This window comes from Brienomyrus brachyistius, chromosome 19, assembly GCF_023856365.1.
Source record: "Brienomyrus brachyistius isolate T26 chromosome 19, BBRACH_0.4, whole genome shotgun sequence".
Taxonomy (NCBI): Eukaryota; Metazoa; Chordata; class Actinopteri; order Osteoglossiformes; family Mormyridae; genus Brienomyrus; species Brienomyrus brachyistius.
In genome coordinates, this window is record NC_064551.1 from 5369250 (window position 1) to 5387165 (window position 17916).

A 17916-nucleotide genomic window follows, 5' to 3' on the forward strand; every position below is an offset into this window, starting at 1 on the left:
AGCTCTGAATGAGATCACGGATACAAGTGGCAAAATTGAGTTTCCTCCTCAATATGTCTGGGCTCAGCCCTACAGGTAGGGTGAGGAGCTCTGACAATCGGGAGGGGCTTCAAGCAGAGGCACTGCTCCTCCGCATCGAAGAGCCAGCTGTGGTGGTTGGGGCATCTACCTAGGATGCCTCCTGGACAGCTCCCGGGGGGAGGTGTTTTGGGCATGCCCAACTGGGAGGAGGCCCTGGGGCAGACCCAGGACACACAGGAGAGATTATATCTCTCGGTTGGCCTGGGAACACCTTGGTATTTCCTGGTGGAGCTGGAGGAGGTGGCTGTGGAGAGGGAGGTCTGGGCATCCCTGCTTAGACTGCAACCCCTGTGACCCTGCCCCGGATGAATGAATGAAAAATGGCCGCTCTTATGACCTGGAACTGACAGATGTACACAAAAATCCATTGACATGCCTTCACTCTAGGAGCATGAAGGTCACTGGAAAAACCAGTCAGTGTTTGTGTTACTTCGCAAGATTCCAAAATGGCCCCGGGCAAGCAGAAGAGAATGGCAGGCTCAAGAACACCCCCTTCATGACAAAGATGAACAATGGATGTGTCCTGTAAGTTAGAGCTGCAGCCTGAAAGGATCAAGAAAACATCTTCACTGGGCATTCAATATACAAAAGCTTGTTTTGATCCATCCATCTATTTTTTTGGGCTTGCATTGCCATGCCGATCATTCCTTCTGAGCTGAAGACATACTTTGTGTTCACAGTCCTTCATCCAGCTGGAATGATAGTTGGTGTCTGTCGTCTTTTTTTTTTTAATTGGTCAGAAATAAGAGCTTAAGATTCTCAAAGGCTTTTTTGCCCAAGCCATATGCTTTGTGTTTCAGCCCTCTTAAAAGGAAAATCTTGGTCTAAAAAAGCAGCCGATGCCTTTAATGGACTGATCAGTATTTACAGACAGCAAGCACCATGGTTTCTGTTATCAAGTCCAAATGCATAAATAAGCAGTAGACAAATAACTCCACAAGCCCATACCAGGGGTCCGCGACGCACATAGGAGTTCTACTTCCACAATCGTTCTGAGGGCAAAATGAAAAATTATTGGATCAGAGAGATAACCAATCAAATTATAGAGGAGGTGGGTCTAAGCAACTACAGGAGGCAACCAATCAGATGTCTTGGTCCAGCCTCTTCTAGTTGCTTAAACCCAGAACATTTTTGTGTAAGTAAAACTCCCATGAGCATCTCCAACTGGTGGACTCTGGTCCACATCCAGAAGAAAATACAATTTAATGTGGATAGTGGGTTTTTGTTGCTAATAGAATACAGTCTTCAAGGAGAAATAGATGGGAACCCCTGCTCTATAGTTTTGTAAACATCTGGGAGGTCAACTAAAAGCAAATCACTGAGTCTTTGCTTTGGTATGTAGTGATTTCATTCCTTAACCGTTGCCGAAGAGCCAAAACATATAATATTAGGATGGTGCCATAGCAAAGATTTACCCATCACATTCTGCTACGTCCGATAGGAGATGGGTCGGCTCAGCTCACCTTGTACTGGAACAGGAACAAGCCACAGAATAGCCCGTAGAGGTCGGCGGTGAGCAGGGAAAGGTTGACCGCGGCGGCACTGGTCCTCCGGATGACCACGGGCATGAAGCTGTACAGGCCAAACATGCAGGCACTGAAGCCGATGTAGAGGAGGCCTGAGGGACGACAGGTGACATCGGAGCTGTTAGCGGCATGACTGATGCACAGGGGAACCCAGCATGACCGGGAGGCTGAGCGCCCAGAGGCCTGGGGCCATTTACCTCATTCACACACTGCAAATGTAGCGCCTCTCTTAACCGTGATTCTCCCCCAAGGAATTAAGCTACAGAATTTTAGGTCCAGGTCCTTCTATTCGCCAGCAGCAACATCTGACCAATCACTAAACATTTCAGTCTTGAAACCAATGTTTCGATATTAATCCGATTCATATCCCCACTGCCGGATGAAAAACACACATATCCAAATACCATTATTTCAGGAGTGTGAAGAAACTTATTTTCTTATAAACAAAATAAAATAAACATAGAACAATGCAATGAGAAATAGCAATATGAACTAATCAATACAATCATCATGAACACAAATGTTTACTCTGAACATAAATACGAGTTAAATTTATGACTTCATAAAACATCCTTTCGTTGCTTAATTATTCAAATACTATGAGTAGATAAAGGAGAACGGGTGTGTTCCATCTAAAGTAAAAAGTCACCATCGTGGAAAAAGTGGACACAGGCAATTTGGTAACACTTTACATTAATTGCATCTTCATAATACCTTCATAATGCATTCATAGAACATTCAGTGCACCTTCATAATGCATTCATAAAGCATCCATAGCACATTCACAAGCACCTACCATATTTTAATAGCTGTAGTATTCATTGATAAACATTATAATCATATAATACTTATTACAAATGTATTTTAAAGCTTTTAAGGCATGTTGGATGTTAAGGAATACTTACATGCTGCTTATGAAAGTTCTATGAATGCATTATGAAGGTGAGGTTTTCATCAGACAGTGACGATATGTTACTTTTAAGGGTTAATGAAAGAATCTTTAGTCTGCTTCTTTCGTATACATTGTAGCTAATACAAGATGCTGTACACATAGTGATCGAAAGAGAATGCAATTTCATTTCTGGATGATAACAGCACAAGTCATTGACTAATGGTAAACATTTGGGGTAAAATAACATTCAGAAAATCCATTAATAAAATATGCGCTGCATTTATCTGACACAGAAACAGTTTCTTCAAAGAAAATAGTTTCTATTTTAAACAAATAATTTTCAACATTTCCTGATGCTTTTGAAAAAATACAAGCCCAACAACAGACAAAGACACACAAAGTAGGAAGGTCATTTCACTGGGATCTGTGTTTAATGTCCCCTTCCAACTGCCACTTGAGTAACCAAATTACCTGCCTGCTTATTTCCAAGAGCTTTACTTAAAAATATTTTTGGGGAAGGACATGTTTTTTATTTCTTCAGCTGACAAAGCAGGTGATAGACTGAGAGATTGCTGTCATTTATCTCAGAATGCAAGGATCACACTGCCAGTACGCAAAGATTAGATTCAGTCTACTTGTCGCGCAAACTCACCCAATTATGCCTAGAGAACTGCCCTAATTCTTCATGGTTTAGATTCAACAAGGTGCTTGAAACATTCCTCAGGGACTTTGGTCCATGTTGACATGACAGCATCACACAGATGCTGCAGATTTATCAGCTGCACCTTCATGATGCGAATCTCCCGTTTCATCACATCGCCTAGCTGATCTGCTGGATTGAGATCTGGTGACTGGAGGTCACCTGACTACAGCGATCTCATCATCATGCTCAGGAAACCAGTCTGAGATGATACGAGCTTTGCGACATGGTACTTATTCCCACTGGAAGTAACCATTAGAAACCAGATACACTGTGGTCAACAAGGGATGGACGTGGTCAGCAACAACCCTCAGGTGGGCTGTGACATTTAAACAATACTCAGTTGGTGCTAAGGGGCCCAAAAAGAAAATATCTCCCCCACAGCATTAACATACCCCCTCCAGCTTGAATTGTTGATGAAAGACGGGATGGATCCATGCTTTCATGGTATTTACGCCAAATTTTGACCCTACAATCTGAATGTCACGTTTTTCCAATCTTCCATTGCCCAATGTGGTGAGTCACTGCACACTGTAGCCTCAGTGTCCTGTTCTTAGCTGACAGGAGTGGCACCTGGCGGGGTCTTCTGCTGCTGTAGCCCATCTGCTTCAAGATTTGACATGGTCTGCATTCAGAGATGCTCTTGTGCATTCCTTGGTTTAGCTACTGTTGCCTTTCTATCAGCTTGAAGCAGTCTGGTCGTTCTTCTCTGACCTCTGCCATCACCAAGGCATTTTCACCCAGATACCCACCGCTCACTGGATGTTTCTTCTTTTTCGGCCCATTCTATGTAAATCCTAGAGATACTCGTGTGCGGAAATCTCAGTACATCGGCAGTATCTGAAATACTCATACCAGCCCATCTGGCACCATCAAACGTGTGACGTTCACAGTCACTTACATTACTTTTCTTGACCATTCTGATGTTTGATGTGAACATTAACTGAAGCTCCTGACCTGTATCTGCACGGTTTTATACATTGTGCTGTTGACACACGACTGGCTGATTAGCTGCTTGTTGAAGCATATATCTAAACAGGTGTACCTAATATAGTGGCCAGTGAGGAGAGAGTGTATATAAAAACTGCCTATCTAGCTACATTTTTGCAATAATCTCTCTCCACACTCACTTGCTACCCAAAACAAGCTTTCGCCAGACTTTGCTGCAGTAAGTAGCAAAGGGATCTAGTGTCCACAAATAAGATTAAGATAAACAAAATGATGCAGTTTTGCTACAGAAAGTGGTCTTAAAGCTACGGTTCTCGCTGTTCCACACATGAATGACCGAAGAGTGTGTAAAGCCTCTCTGATCATGGGCTATTTTCTCTTCAGCTGAGCAGAATGCCTTTTCTTTTCTTCATATACGGAGTATGGTGGAGAGAATCAGTTGTGCTAGACATCTGATTCAAGGAACAATCAAAGCCTGAGTTAAATTTTCACCTCCGACAAATACAGACTAAAAGTCATATCCGGCGGTAGGTTCGGATATGCCAGGCGTGGTTGTCATGTGACACATGGCTTGGCTTTGCGGTAGGTTTTAGGTGATTAACAATCAGTAATCAGCCTCTCTCAAAGCACCACCACCAGCCCCCCCCCCCCCCCCCCCCCCCCATGGGTAGCCACCGGGTTGTCCTGGTGTTGCTCAAATATTCTAGAGGACCCATCGCAAGTGAACAATGCATTTTACATGATGGGGCCTCATTATTTAACTGGGCCACCGCAGTCCCATTCAAGGAGCTTCATCCCCTTGGCAACTAGAATGTTGCTCCGAATGTTAGTGACAGATACTGACAGGCCTCCCCTCTAAACAAGCTTCTGGGGACTTGCTAATGTACCACTGTCAAGCCTGCATCTCCTGACACTGAGCCTTCCCACCCGCATTCATAATGGACGAAATTGCTGCGTGTGCTACTCGGCAACCATTTGGCTTTTGAGTTTCCATTAACTTGCCGTGTCTTCCCCTGCTCCCAACTCAGTTAAAAATCAAAAACTGTGAATCTGCCACACTGTGGTCCCGTATGTTGCACTTAGTTTCTCTCTTAGGAGGTATTTGTGTGTCGTATGTGAATCCGCCCATTGACAAGTTAATAGCAAATCTGACAGCGGCAGTTTTAAGAATGGCTCCTTTCCCGCTGCTATCTCACATTCGCTTCTATAAATCATCTCAGACTCAGCCGAGAAGCACCCAAGTTGGCACCTTGACAGCTATATATGCCTGTTATATTTTACCCGCTTCCCTTCCATGTTTCTTTTGACAAAATCATTAAAACCGGCGAGCTCCAATGCTGATCCACAATCAGATTTTCCAGTCCCAGCAAGTCCTGGTTCTGCAAATGCTTAGCACAAAACTACTTAACACTCGACTAATCAATGAAGCCAAACCACAGAGGTTTAATTTGAAATTCACTGGCACATTCAGATCTGTGCCATAGGCATAAATTGCAGAGTGCTCCGTGCTTGATCATAGTGTTAATTTAAACCTATACTTGATTCAGGGTGGGGACTGAGCTGGCATGGCAAAAATTGGTCACTGTGCAAAAAAGGTTTAGAACCACTGATTTAGAGGATTGGGGCCTTGTGACTGCAGCACTACTAACACAGTGAAGCAAAACAGCCAGTGAAATGGGAATATTCATCACAAGAAACCCCCCCCAACATCAGAAGTATTTCAGTTGGTTTCACAGGGTGCCTTCGAGCACAGCAGCAGTGCAGACGTGGCCCATTGTGCTTGGGCGCAATAAATTTTACTTATAAACTCACAGGCTGCTTTTCTTCATTCACGTCACTCTCTCTTAAAGACTACTTAAGTCTCTCATTAGTGCGACAGGCACACTTTTCCTTTTTCCTTGGGCACAAAGTGAAATTACGGGTTGGAAAGACTCGCTGTCAGGAGAGAACTACTGCGTCATGGCAATGCTGGTGGATGCAGTCAGTCAGATGAAGCGAAAATGAGCGTCCAATGCTGTAGCTCAGACACGAAAATGTAGCTGGACCTGTAGGGAGGGGTTTTACCCTTTGGCTCTCAGAGAACATTGAAGACTAAGATACTAAGATTTTGCGCGGTGTTTGGAAACTTAACCTTTGTGATTATCTATTACGGACAGAAGTGGAAAATCTAGGTCCAGAAAGTACGAATCCAGACCGAGGTTTTGTTTCAACCAAACAGTTGACTATAAAGAGTCACAGAGTACTCAACGGGTTAGTTGAAACAAAACCTTGGTCTGGGTTTGAACACTCTGGATCTCTGTAATGGCTGATTTCCCCAACACTAATTTTGGTGGAGTGCCTTCAATATGGAGATGATTTCTGACCTGTTTCACCAAAGCTTAGCAACTAAACTGTCTACTAGTTGCAGGCTCACCGCAGTCACTCTGGTGTGCAGCACAAAGGTAAAGGGTCTATCCCACTTCATCCCACTGGCCTCGTCTTCAGCTGAGATCAGAAAACAGCAATCCTTCGCAAACCTCTGTGGACTGGCATATTGCCTCTACCCACTTTCTCCTCATGATCTGGTTCTCCACTCCCTGGCCTGGCCTTTCATAGGTTAGTCCCACTGTGACTTTCCTCTACTATTTACCCCGATCCCAAGACACACCATGTGTACATGTTACTGGTTTTAACTAGATCATGCTGCACTTATTGATGCATTTTAGAGAAAGTGACTGTGTGTATCTACCACCGATGAGCCAAGACATTATGAAGATCTCCACAACATGCAAGAATAATGTTGACTTTCTCGTAAATACAGTGTCTGGGTCTGGGATAAGAGACGGTTAGCCGACATTCGCTACTCGTAGTCGACGTGTCAAATGTAGAAGAAATGGGCAGAAATGAAGACCAGAGTGACTCTCTCAACAGCCAAATCATTATGGCCAGAAAAATGGGTCAGAGCATCTTCGGAACGGCAAGGCTTGCAGGGTGCTTACGGTTGGCCGTGGTGGGGGCCTAGTGAGAGAGCTCCGAGGTCATGACAGGAGAGTCAACATCATTCGCATCATGATGGGGTGGTCATAATGTTTTTACTCATCAGTGTATATTTAGATATTTTTGTACAAAAAAAAAGATTACACACACAGTTAAGTAGGAAGCATAGGGCTGGAGTCCAGGGTAAGGCCATTTATCTAGCATCCCTGGGGCGTTTCAGGGGTCAAGGGCTTTGCTCGAGGGCCCAGAGATGTGACTATTCTGCAAAAAGTTGGGACTCAAACTAGTAACCATCTGATCTCAGGCACAGAGGCCTAACCTGCAGAGCCACATGCCTCCCCAGACTCGATATGGCCTTTCTCCTTTTCACTGGATAAGTCTGTCCCACTGCAGAGCCCCCTCTCACCTCTTAACAGCTTCCTTTCTGTCTGCTATTCCTTTATATTACAGACGAACCCTTATTTATACAGCTACATCACTACGACCTGTGAATTTGCATTTTGTGATTTTTTTTTTTCCCCAGTTTGTCTCAGTGTAGCTTTAGTGCTACCTCAGAGAGCAGATATACATCCTGACACTCGAGAATATTTCAGTGTTCACACTTATTCCAAGTATAGGACCAGAGTTTGCCATGTCCTGCTTAAACACTGCTGGAACAGCAAGGTACAGACAGGACAGCTAGACAAATCCTGAAGATATAAAACTTCAAGAAGAATAGGGTCTTCATCAGTAATCTGCCTTCATCACCTTAATGTATGGATGCCATTCTTACAAAAAAAAAACTACAGCTCAAATTTTGTCAGGAATGAAATTCAATCCAAGATTCACTGTAAGACCCAAGTCCCAGTAATAATAATTAATAAACTTGTACTATTTGTAGTTTCTCAGACTATTTCTGACCCAAATGGCTGGTATATGTTGTGTTCCCCGCTACATTTTTTGGATCAGTCCTAAAACCCCAGCACTCCAATGAGATGCCAACATTAATTCCCCTGATAATGTAGATCCACATATTTTTATTGCCGGTGGTGATTTAACCCAGCCGCATGTCATATGCATGAGCTAGATGTTTAGGTCAGCCCTGAATAATCAATCCTGATCAATGAGCCCTTTCAGAGCGTTATAGAGCAAGGGCACTATGAAGGTTAGATCTGGTGTTCTGTTTTTCATCCATTGTTTAGCTTCTCTCCTATTGACATTTTTTATTGACTTTGAAGTTGTTTAGCTCAGTTGTGGCCTGTGATTATCATTGTACTGTCACCCCTGACTATTCCATTTACACTTTAGTTAATATACTTTACCAAGTCCCAAGAAGATGCTAATCCTTTCCTCCTGACAGATTTCAGTCGTGCTGCATTTCATTCATTTTTCATTAGTTCACTTCTTATTTTATTTAACAGAATCAAATCTCTATGGGAACACCTATGTTTTCTGTCCATTGTGAGACACCCAAGACTTGAATTGAGGGTCACATGATCTCATTCACAATCCCATCATAATGCTGGGCCTTGTGGGGTCTGGCCCATTGACTAAAGAGAGAGACTGTTGTGCATGTAGATGATGGAGGTGAGCCCAGCAAGCTCTTAGCAAGTTACATGAACTACCATCTCTTCAGTAATGATTTCAAGACTGTTGATTCAAATATACATTCCCCAAAATCTGTGGGTTTTCATGAGTTTTACTAGCAGTTGTGTCAAAAGTCTTGGACAATGAAGTCTCCCCAGCTATGGTGTCCATGCACTTTGAAACGGCCGCCGATCCACATAATCAACAGACTTATACAGAGCGTAGCACATGAAGATGGACCCTGCTCATCATGCATGCTTCGTGTGAAAACAGTACTCCCTCCAGAAATTAATAACCAAAAAAACTAACAAAGAGAGCTCATGCATTCATGCTATCAGGTTACTGAATACAGACCGTAAGCAATCAGCCAGAGCTTTAACTGGACGGTCTATGCTCAGGGCAGGCAGGGGTTCTCTAGCAGAAGGTGTTACCTGCACATTTCATATGTCCTCTGCTTCCCCCCTGCACAAGGCACTAACTCGCCGAAAGAGCATGTGACTGCATTCGGTGGGATTATCTGTCCTGAGCATTGGGTGATTTTGGATTTGCCCAGCTCCAGTTCATGGATCAAGTTCTTGTACTTTAGCCCCCTTGTCCCCTGCTTTCATGAGCGATATGAGTTCATTCGGTCTCCAATTTGATAGGGAAAAGAGGCTGCGTTGCCCTCGCTCCCCTCTGCTGTTTGCAGCTGTTATTGAGCTTCAAGCTTCTGGGCAGCAGCAGAATTGAAATGGAGCATGGAGAGTGGGGAGGCCCGACCCACACGATCTCTATATACATGACCCCGGAATTTAATTAATGCTCAATACACATAAGGACTCATATTCTCACGGTCGATTCCTTCGGTGAAATATATGACTTCAACCTCAACCTCAGTGAACGGAAATTTCTACTATTTCTAATAATTGGCCAATTCTACATCTTTAAAGGCACCTTTCCAGTTGACTGATGAGACTTTAACCGCCCCACAAATTTAGACATCTCTTCTACTCATTCCTGCTTCAGTCTGTTCAAAAATTGCCCCCCACCTGAGTTCCGCAGATCTGACCAGGCGTACAACTTGATTCTGCCTGTCAAATACTGGGTCAAATACTATGATTACCTGCGTTCTCCTGCCAGTAAGTCTCAGTACCAGCTACTACGCATCACAGAACCTGCCCATATCAGAAGATGATTTCCCGAGAACTCCCTGAAGTACCTCAGCTCAGATTCTTGGACAGGATTAGAAATGCTCTTAACGATTTCGCAGACAATGTTGTGAGACCCATCTTCTAATTGTACCACAATACCAGTGCATATTTGCTTGGCTAACCTCACTGCAACTGTTCACCTTACAGCCTCTGCTCATCATCCAAACACTCCTCCGTTTATCAGCGGAACCACATTCCCGGGACAGCCCTCCAGAATGAAAGGATGGAGCATATGACAGGGAGTAACTAACTCAGTGGGCGGAGGGTGCCCACGGCTGCCGATCGATTCCACCCCCGCAGCTGTGGCACTCGATCTCGGCTGCCTGTCCGGAAGCTTTCTTCCTCGTTGACGATTCCGCATAGGATTGCAAGGCGTTCGACGAATGTCTCACCTATCTGCCAGTCCCAGGGCACCTTCAGCAGCTCCTTGTGCTCCATTATGGCTCTGGAATGAAAACAGAGAATAATCAGTTGCATTCTGGATTCCTCTTCAACGCCTCAACCTTAGATGAGCGTTAGACTTAACGAGGACGGCGAGATGGAAAGTAGGGTCGGACACAAGGTTTCTCGATGTCAGGTTTACAGACTGATAAAAACCTTGGCCAAAGAAGGGATGAAAATCCACATTACTAAGCCGGTCTGGGTCGGCCCGGTCAGAGGGAAATGACCACGTGGTGTGGCTCCACATACTGTAGGTAATTAAGTCAGTGGCCACTAACACATCGACCGTAGCTATTAGTGGGCCACTGGGAGCCAATGAGTAGCCAGCATAACACTTATTAGAAATCTAACGTATTTTTAAAAATTTTTTGAGCATACACAAGTATTTGATTTTGTCAACCATATATCAGCAAAATCGTTGGTGCCGCTGGTGCCCCTCCAGCGTTGCCACGGTTACAATCTCATCTATTGCCAGCATCCAAAAGTGCACTCTCACCATCTCATCAGGTGCGGGCCGCTTTTTTTTTTTTTAATAAGCAAAGAGATGATGGTCGGAAGAGCCGGTAATTTGTCATTAGCGTCATCTTAAAGGAGTAGAGCTGAAGGGGAAAGGGAAGTTCATGAGCCGAGTCGGAGGAGAGATACGTGTCTTAAAGGCGAGGTTTCCAGCCAGTGGGTTTCACGGCATTCTCTGATAGGTACGTCTGCCGAGTTGGAAACCATCTCCGTAGGCGGGGCTACGGAGGCGGGGCTACAGAGGCATACTCACAGCTGGATGCCGCTGAAGAAAGAGCCAAAGAGTCCCATCATCCCCAGGAACTCCACGCGGCTCAAGTTCTTCACGATGAACTCCTCACACACGTTAGAGATCCCGTACAGCGTGGCCCCCGCCAGCACCAGCAAGTCCCCCAGGAGCTTGTGGTCCCCTGAAGGGGGTGGGGGGGGGTGGTGAGTCAGAGTCAGCAGGAAGGTAAGTGGAGGGGGGGGCCACAGTCACACACCCTAATAAAATGCTCACTAATAGCAAAGTTGATTAAACAGAAATTCAAATTTCTCACAAATGAGAGATAATTATAGAGGCGTGTAAACCGAAGATTCAAAGAGCTGAATGATGCTGATGTTCCTTAAAGGGGGGGGGGGAGTTATATGCACAAATGTTCTCCCCACTTGACTCTTGACCAAACTGAGGAAAATATAGGCACTGCATGGTGGTAGCTAACTAGTACAACTAACAGGGTGATAACTACCACACTCACCATCTGACCATGTGATTCTCTTCAATAGACACCAGTGTATACACCATGCAGTAAGTTTATTATCCTAGAGGAAATTAGCATGCCTTTGAGGTCACTGGGGGGGGGGGGGGGGGGTCGGAGCAAAACTCAGGACGGACAGTATTTTAACCCACTGGAGTCTGAGGCCTCTCAGCCACTTTTGAGGTACTCTGACAAGCCTGGACATTTTTAGATATTTCACCTATCTAAAAAACATTTATCCCAAAGTGCTACAAATGCTTTTATCAAGCACCAATATTCTGAGACCATTTAGAATGTCATTCTTCTGTTTTTTGCATAAATCAGCTTTTTATACACTTTTCCAAAAACTATTTTGAAGTCAAAAGAATTTCCTTTCTGAAGGAATGAAAGAGATGAGATTATAGTCTTTTCCCCATAATCTTTTCCTTTTAGAAGAGCATAGTGGGTTTTCTCTTATTGGATCAGGTAGAGCCCAAGGTAAATGCATTTGCTTCTTATCCATATTTAATATTATGCAAAAATCCAATTTGCGTGGATCAGGGGCGCCTTGTTACATGCGGGCAGATTCGACGTGACATATGAAGGCAAGAGCGGCCGGAAGCGAGCGACACGGATGGGTGGAACGGGGCGGACTGGGTGGGGGGAAGGACTCACCCAGGCCCTGCTGCCGGCCCACCAGCACGTCGGCGCCGACCATGCAGCCCATGCCCAGCAGGCAAACGCCGACGCCCACGAAGTGCACCACCTTGTACCTGACGAGCAGAAAGAACCAGGAGAGCAGCAGCACCACGGGGATGACGAAGCAGTCCAGGAGCTGCAGAGGGGGAGCGGGGTGGGAAGAGGAAGACAATCAGCCAGAGGGCAGGGCCAGGGCTCGGGTCGAGAACCAACTCCATCAGCATCCCATTAAGGGATGATGACTCATAATCACCCGGTGACTAACTGGGAATGGCCAAGGGACTGAGTGCAGAGTGTGTAAGGATGGAAGACGCAGGACTGCCTCCACAGCGCTAATACAGCACAGATTGGGGAGGGGGTGCATTTGTGATGGAAACAGTGATGTCACTAACAATGTCCGACGTTAAAGTGGGAGCCATAAATAGCCATTCTCTCATGGCTTTTTACGCACGGTCCTTTAATGACGTGTGGATATGTACCCCCAGCTGCCCATAATTACTATAAAACCAAAATACACCAGCAAGCCTACAGGGTTTCTGTCTGATATCGCCGTTCTCTTGCATGTTGTTCTGGTTATTTCAGACGCGGCCCCAGAACGATGACAGATCCACAAGAGCATTGAAGTGCCAGTGTTAATCACACAGTGTTAATCACAGTGTGTTTATTAGCAGGCTTATGAATTTGCTAACACAAGGGCAATATGGTGAAGGAAAGAATTGGCAAAACAACAAAGCCTATAAAATATTTTAAATATGTACAAAAATTAATACACCGTTATAAGCATTTACTATGTTATGATGTATGGAGAGGAAATTACGCTCAGGATCTCCAAAGGTGGGGGGATGGGGTTTCTGAGCCCATTCCACTTCCTGCCCAATATCCTCCTTTACTCGAATTGCTATACGTCACCATTGCCAACCCCCCCCCCAACGCACGACACCCATCGGCAGGAGGGGTGAGGATTAGCGTGCACCTCGATCCAATGTCAGTGCTGCCAGCAGCCCACTTCCTGTCACTCTACGGGCTGTAGGCAAGTGATGTAACATGCGTGGGGGAGAGCATCGCTCGCTGCAATCCACCCACATCCCCCGTAGGTGCCCGGTCAACTGTAAAAGTCGCTGCAGAACGATTCAAGGTGGACGACTCCACCTAATAGGGGGGTAGGGGCAGTGCTGTCCTCTATCCATGCAGCTAATGGCACATTGGAGATCAAACCTGGATCCTCTGTAAGGTGAGGCCAAGCCTTCTGTTTCCACTGTCATGGAGGTCCCAGCAGCTACGGCCACGCTTCATCCATTATGTCTGGGAATTCTTTCCTAGCCTGCTACTAAAAGGCATCCTTAAAGGGGTGGTCATACTAGCGCAAGAAAAACATCTGCATTCAGTTCCATTTGAGCCACGCAATACAAAAAGAAGAAAACTCGAATCCCCTTGATTAACCAATCCGGTGCAGCATGGGCAGAGTGGACCTGTCAGTTTCACCGAAGTGCAATGGAGGAGGATACTATCGTTTATTTCTATCGTTATGAAAAGAATGTCTTTATTATACACTAATAATAATGATAATAATAAACCGTGGGAGCATTACGCATTTGTGCTATGACAACAAAAAAAATTCCGGCACAGTTAACTCTTTATATCGCTAATGTGTACTTGCGTACCAGTTACGTCAATCGCTGTATATAACATTGCTGGCTAGCATGTTTCTCACGTATCTTGTCATATGGTATTTTCAAAAGCAAGATTATTAATTAGCTGACTGAAAATTCCGTGGTACATCCAAATACTGCAGTATCATCCGGTCATCTCTGCTCAGCTCTGCAAAGACACTGGATAGTTTTTCATGCTAGTGCGACCGGGCCTAAACCTAGCCATGACTTTTTCGCCCAACATACTGGACTGACGAAAACACTCAAAGGCATCTCAAGGAATCTCACATTTTCTGAATAGCTAGCGAGGGTCGTCAAGGGTCCTGGGAGATCACCCTACTTGCTGAAGGTAAAATACAGTGTTTTGCACTGCACAAGCTGATACTAGACCGCGTGACATCATCGCCCAACAATGTCAAACGAATGGACCCCCCCTCAGTTAATAAAAAATAATGGTGAAGCACCTGCTTTTGGGACGTGTCTGATGGAGGCCAGAACCCCAGAATGTTAATCAGAACAATGTCCACTTTGACATGGAGGCGGTAGCACTTAGACCTGATGGCCCTCCGGACTGCGATTCCTGGAGTAACGCCAGGTCTCGAAATCGTTCTCAGCAACTAATTATCTCAGCTTAATGGGAAAATCTTTTATAGCATGCTTAACACACGGCTGCACGGGTATTAATATTAACGAAGCATGGTCGGACTTCATTACAGTTCATATGGAAAAAGCTAAGAAATGAGCAGAATGTCCGACCCCATACTCTGGGGGGAACACCAGATGGGTATAAGCTCTTATGTGTCTCGGGGGTCCGGCTTCCCCAAGGCATGTCCGCACACCACAAACGATGCCTTTATGGTTTCTGGAGGATCACTTCTGCGCCCGAACAAGCTACATTTCCCCAGTCCAGATGTATGATGGCAGATTGTAAGCTGTGTTACACAAAAGCAACCACCAACTTTGCAAAACCTAATGAGGAAGATTGTGTCTGTCTTCAGCGTACCTGGTCTCCACTAGCGAAGTTACCTCTTTTAGCAGCAGAATACTTACCAGATCAATTGAGGTTAAGTAACAAGACTCCCCCTCTGGGGATTCAATCTTTTTGGTTCCGTATCTGTTCCCCGAACCACTACACCTACTTGCCCCATATCTCCAAATTACGAACATCTGGTTCAGCAGGTGTTATTAAACTGCTCTATTTTCCTCTGATGCAAAATTAACAAGACTTGCAGACACCCCCCGGTCTCTGTCCCACATTCTGCCTTGAAGGTCGCTTTGTAATACAGAGCCCAGTAGAGGAGCGAGCGGACATACCGCTGCGTCACCTCAATTTTCACGCCGCCGGGCCAGAAGCTGCCGAAGGCGGGTGTGACCGGACAGCAGACAGAGAAAAACCCCGCGACTCCAGTCTCCTCTGCTCGCGGAAATGCTGGTCACTGGCTCAGCGCTAACAATTTCCAGTCATACCATATTATTTAACAGGCATATGGACAAGACAGAGAGCTGATGCAATGTCATGGTTTATCAGGGAAAATAACGAGAGAAAGCTAAACAGTGCCTTCAGCTGTCCTCCGCATTTGTTCTCAAAGGTTTCAAGTGTGAGCTGGCGCACCTCTTGTTGTTGACTTCAGGCTAACGTTTGTACCAGTTGAACGAAAGAGATCATTTTGGGCAGAGCTCTGCACAAGGCGATTATAGGATCTTTTAAGGTGGGGGGGGGGGGACATAAGAGGGACCATAATTCATACAGAGGGGCTAACTTAATCATTTTCCAATGATATGCTTTGAAGGGGTGAGTGACAGGCTTTCAGCTGGCCCCTGTGGTGCCGCCCATGTATATTGTCTGGGATATCGCAACTCTGTAGTTTCTGCAGCTGGTTTATTTATGGCGAGCCCCAGACCCACTTCTGTATCACAGCTCTTCGGGCTGACATGGCTGGCTTGGTTTCATATGGACAGCTCTACAGCACCCGGAACAAGCCTTAGGGTGCCGCCTCTACAGACTCGGCACATGTTCTGACAGCACATTAGGGCCTCGTGTCCACACAGCCACTACGATCCCAAGCCCCCTTCCTATTTACCTCAGCGAGCCACCGGGAAGCGAACTCACAAGGTGCTCGTGGTCACGACTCGGCAAATGTCACAATCTTGCTTAGAAACCAGGGGTTTGCTTAGTGGGTCACCGGTTATCATGAGTGCCTTGTTATTGTGGAAGGGGGACATCTCAGGAGGGTGAGTCTGGTTCTGTTCCTGTGTTGACTCATTCTACCCATCGTTAAACTCAATGCATTCTCTTCGTTCCTGGCCCAGTAAACCGATCGTGGTCCCAGAGCCCCTGCCGAGTCCTATTCTGTGTCACAACCCCCAACTTTTGCACCTACATTCAATCTCTGTGTGGCTCAGTGGGTTAGGAGGCTATGTTTATAACAGAAAGGGTGCTGGGTTCAAATCCCAAGGTTGGTGGAGCGATTTCAGCTCATGTGCGTTTTACTTCCACAAAAATATTGTGAAGACAGAATGAAAAACGATTGGTTTAAAGAGATAAGAGAGACTGTTAAGGAGGTGGGTCCAAGCTACTAGAGGAGGTGGGACCAAGACATCTGTTTGGTTGGTTCCCTCTGCTGTAGTTGCTTGGACCTACCTCCTCTATAATCTGGTTGTCCCACTGAACCAATCATTTTTCGTTCTGCCCTCATTTTCGTGTACCCACCCTTAATTGCTCCAGGGACAGTCTGACCCTACTCACATCATTTTGGATAAAAGTGTCTGGTATATAAATGTAATCACCTGGCTGAATGAGCTCTGTTTCTTTATTTGTTAGTCCCTGGAAACCTGGGCTGGGAAACCCCATTTCCTTGTTGTGTGTCAGGCTGTTTCCGGTAGGTAGGCTGTTATGTATCTCGGCTAGGGTATGTGCACGAGGGAGACACCGACGTGGCTCGCTGCGTTGGCTATATCCTCAAAGTTTGGGGCCCAGAGGACATGCAAGATCGATTTCCCCTCCTGCATGTATATGGGGGAGGCTAAAAACCGGCAGAGTCAGAGAAGATTAGAGGAACGAAAAGGCTAAAGGAGAAAAAAAATCAATCCAGAGCTTGACGTGACTCTCAGATAATCATGTACACCCTTGACCATGACCAACAAACACTCTGAAGAAAGTTCTCAGTGAGGCTGTCTATGTGATGATGCTGCACTAAGGTCCACTGCTATAAAAGATGGATATTAATACAGTGTTACTCATTTTAATCCACCATTAATAGGAATCGTACATTTCCATGAGTATTACTGAGGGAACAGGTGGCACTTTAATAAATCATGCCAAATGCATACAAACTGGGGTGTTCATGTCTCCAGTAAAAAGAGCACGGGCAGGTGCCCAAGGCATGAAAGGCACAAACTAGTGTGGGCTAAGGGCCATGTAGCCGTCAGACTTACCTGTACGCTGGTCAGTGTTGTGTACTGGTAGGCTTTGATCACCAGGTAGTTGGCTTCTATATCTATCAATCCCAGAATCATATATTTCCACCATCGTCTCTTCAGTATTGCCAGCAAATTCTCCTCTCCTGCCAGGCAGATGGGAAAAAAGGTCTCCAATTAGTTCAAGGTACTGTTTGGCTGCCATCTTTACTATTTAAAAGAGATGATAATTTCCAAAGCTCAAAACATTAGCCCTCAGTTGATGTATGCATTATACATACCAGCTATGTTTTCCCCACAGTGTCAGGATATCGGCAATTAATCTGATTATTTTTGACGGCAGAAATATTTTAATGGAGAAAAAAAAAACGCTAATATTTTCCACAAGTCTAGCGTACATGTAGAGTTAGTGTTAATTACAGTACAGAGCTTGGAACAAAAGCTGTGCTACAAAAAAATTAAGGAATAAATGAAGCAAAAATATGTTTTGGTGATTTTCCAAGATTAACTCAAGCAGTTTGACGTCGGGTGTACCGTGATGGGGCAAAAAAGTAGCTGCTTACAGAAAAGAAATAGAGATGGAGTGGTCAACACAG

General features: G+C 45.3%; 1 protein-coding gene across 2 annotated transcripts in view; it reads right to left on the reverse strand.

Annotated features, from left to right (window-relative positions):
• Positions 1-17916, reverse strand: part of slc35f1 (solute carrier family 35 member F1) — an 85171-nt gene that overhangs the window by 10227 nt on the left and 57028 nt on the right. For both annotated transcript variants that reach the window (XM_048986218.1, XM_048986219.1), the window contains 5 exons: positions 17339-17466; positions 12231-12390; positions 11090-11246; positions 10272-10324; positions 1545-1699 (listed from right to left, as the gene is read on the reverse strand). In XM_048986218.1, coding sequence (XP_048842175.1) covers positions 1545-1699; positions 10272-10324; positions 11090-11246; positions 12231-12390; positions 17339-17466 — 653 coding nt within the window. The remainder of the gene's footprint in view (positions 1-1544; positions 1700-10271; positions 10325-11089; positions 11247-12230; positions 12391-17338; positions 17467-17916) is intronic.